This window comes from Diospyros lotus, unplaced genomic scaffold, assembly GCF_014633365.1.
Source record: "Diospyros lotus cultivar Yz01 unplaced genomic scaffold, ASM1463336v1 superscaf1, whole genome shotgun sequence".
Lineage (NCBI taxonomy): Eukaryota > Viridiplantae > Streptophyta > Magnoliopsida > Ericales > Ebenaceae > Diospyros > Diospyros lotus.
In genome coordinates, this window is record NW_026267104.1 from 5707364 (window position 1) to 5709626 (window position 2263).

The window sequence follows — 2263 nt, forward strand, 5'->3', positions numbered from 1 at the left end:
TAAATAGATTAAGGTGGCCGAGTCAAGTTGTGAGAATGTATAATTAAATACAAGAATTTATTATTAGAAGATTTTGATGGGTCAGGCCGAACCACAAAATATTGGCCCGACACGACTTGCATTCTTGGGATAAGATTGGCCCGATCCGTTTGTTACAATACCGAGTCAAGATAAGATGGGTTGGGTGGGCGAGCTCATGAGCTGCTCGATCCATTTACTAATTACCACTTTTCATATTATGGCATGCTCGATCCATTTGCTAACTCTACCACTTTCTATGTTATTGGACTTTGAGTAGGCTTGACTCGGAGGGGAGAAAGATGATGAATGACATCAAAGATAGAAAAAGGGAAATTTTATTTTATCTATACCAAAATTGAAGTTTATTTTGATTTTTTCAACAGGTACACTTGTGGGACATGCATCCATGTACGAAGGATTAGTTATTCACGTGCAACTAAAGCATGTTGAACCATTTGATGTATTTTTTACGTTAAAATGTGTAAAAAGAAATTGAAAACCAACTGTCTTATATTATATAAAATTATTGTGAAATAGTTATGTTTAGTATTTAGTATGAAAAGTCCCGTGAAATATATTAAAAGAGTATGAAAATTTTGTGTGTACGCATTAAGGTTATTCACGTTAAAGTACTTTCAAAACCAAAACCCTTTAAAACAAATTAAATAAATGTATAATGAGAATTAATTATTTAGAGAAAAAAAAAAAAAAACTGTCGGCAAAAGCCAACCAAGCACAGGATAATCTGGTGAATTTGGTCCACATGCTTGTTGATAGTATTGAATGCATGCTTCCCATTGCTGCAGCGCCCAGCAGCAATACATAAGACGTGTAATAACGTCGGCCCTTGCTGCCTTCCTTAACAAGCCCTCGAGCCTGTCCTTTACGCCGCCTTCGGCGTTCCTCATAGTCTGCCAGAAAGCTTCCCTTTCGTCGGCTTCGGTCTCTGTGTGTCACAGGTTCATGGTTAACTAGCTCTCTCTTACTCCCCTATTTGAGCTAATTCGAAACCCACTCTTCCTTCCATTGGCTTGTGGAAACCAGTGACCCGACAACAACAGAGAAAAAGAGAGCTAGAACTTTTTTCTCATGGTGTAGCCGGATAATTCGAATACCCCTACATCCTTTCCATTCCTCATAAAATTAAGATGATGTACTAGTTCGCTGGCTCGATGGAGGTGAATTGGATCGGGTTTTAATCAGAAGAAAATCAAATAGTAATAACTTCATATATAGGTACACAACAATAACCTCCACAAATAATGTATATATATAGACATTTGAGTGTAAATTATTAAGTGGAATTAAGAAGGTGAGTCATGAATCATGAGGTGCACCTTGCCTTTGGGTTCATAATTTGATGTTCTAGTTATAGCTACACCCAACCCAACACGATAATAACACAAAATATTTTGTTTAAATTCTATTATTTCAAAATAAATTCATTATACATCAAGATAGGAAACTACGTACGAACTGCATGCCATACGTTAATCACGGGTTAACACACTAAGTGGCTAGGGATTTTGATTCAGACCAGAGCCACCGCAACTCCTCCATGGGCCGCGGCGGCAGCTCCATCAACAATCCCTCAAACCCCTTATCATACGACGAGCAGCAGTATTCTTCCGATGAAGCTGAAACGCCACCGCCGCGGCATCTTTTGCGCTTTTGCCCTGAAATGGAGCTGTTTGCCGTCGTCATCCATGCAATATCAACGGCGGAGGAGTCCTTGCCGGTGAGGCTCTGGACGACCGATTTGAAGCTGAGGGGATCAACGTCCACGTAACGAGTGTCGATGTAAACCACCTTGACTGCAGGCTGTTGCACTGGGATTGGTCCGGCCGCCATGGACTCACACTGGATTGCTCTATGTTTTCTGGTAGCTTTGAACTTTGAATTGAGTACATACCGTGTGGCTTTATATATATATATATATATATATTTATACATATAGAGAGAGAGAGATGGGATTCTTGGTCGAGGAAGAGGGAAAGAAAAAGGTGGGGTTTGGACAATAAATTGAAGGGACTAGGGGAGGGACCACTTGACCGGGTGAGATTACCCATAGATACGAACAAATAACAAAGACTGGGTGATCGTAGCAGTCTAGAAGGACCAAAGTCAAGATCAAAGCACGCATTCTATGAATTAGCTAAGCACGCAATATATGAACGAAAACGCCACGCCTAGCTAATAAAAGCGAGGGAACGGTTCCTTTCTCGTACACTTTGGTACAGTT

General features: G+C 40.3%; 1 protein-coding gene across 1 annotated transcript; it reads right to left on the bottom strand.

Moving 5' to 3' along the window:
* Positions 1 to 1530: 1530 nt before the first annotated feature.
* Positions 1531 to 1872, bottom strand: LOC127793157 (VQ motif-containing protein 1-like). The gene has a single exon (XM_052323940.1). It carries the CDS (start codon positions 1870 to 1872, stop codon positions 1531 to 1533), a length of 342 nt encoding a protein of 113 aa, XP_052179900.1.
* Between the last annotated feature and the right edge of the window lie 391 nt (positions 1873 to 2263).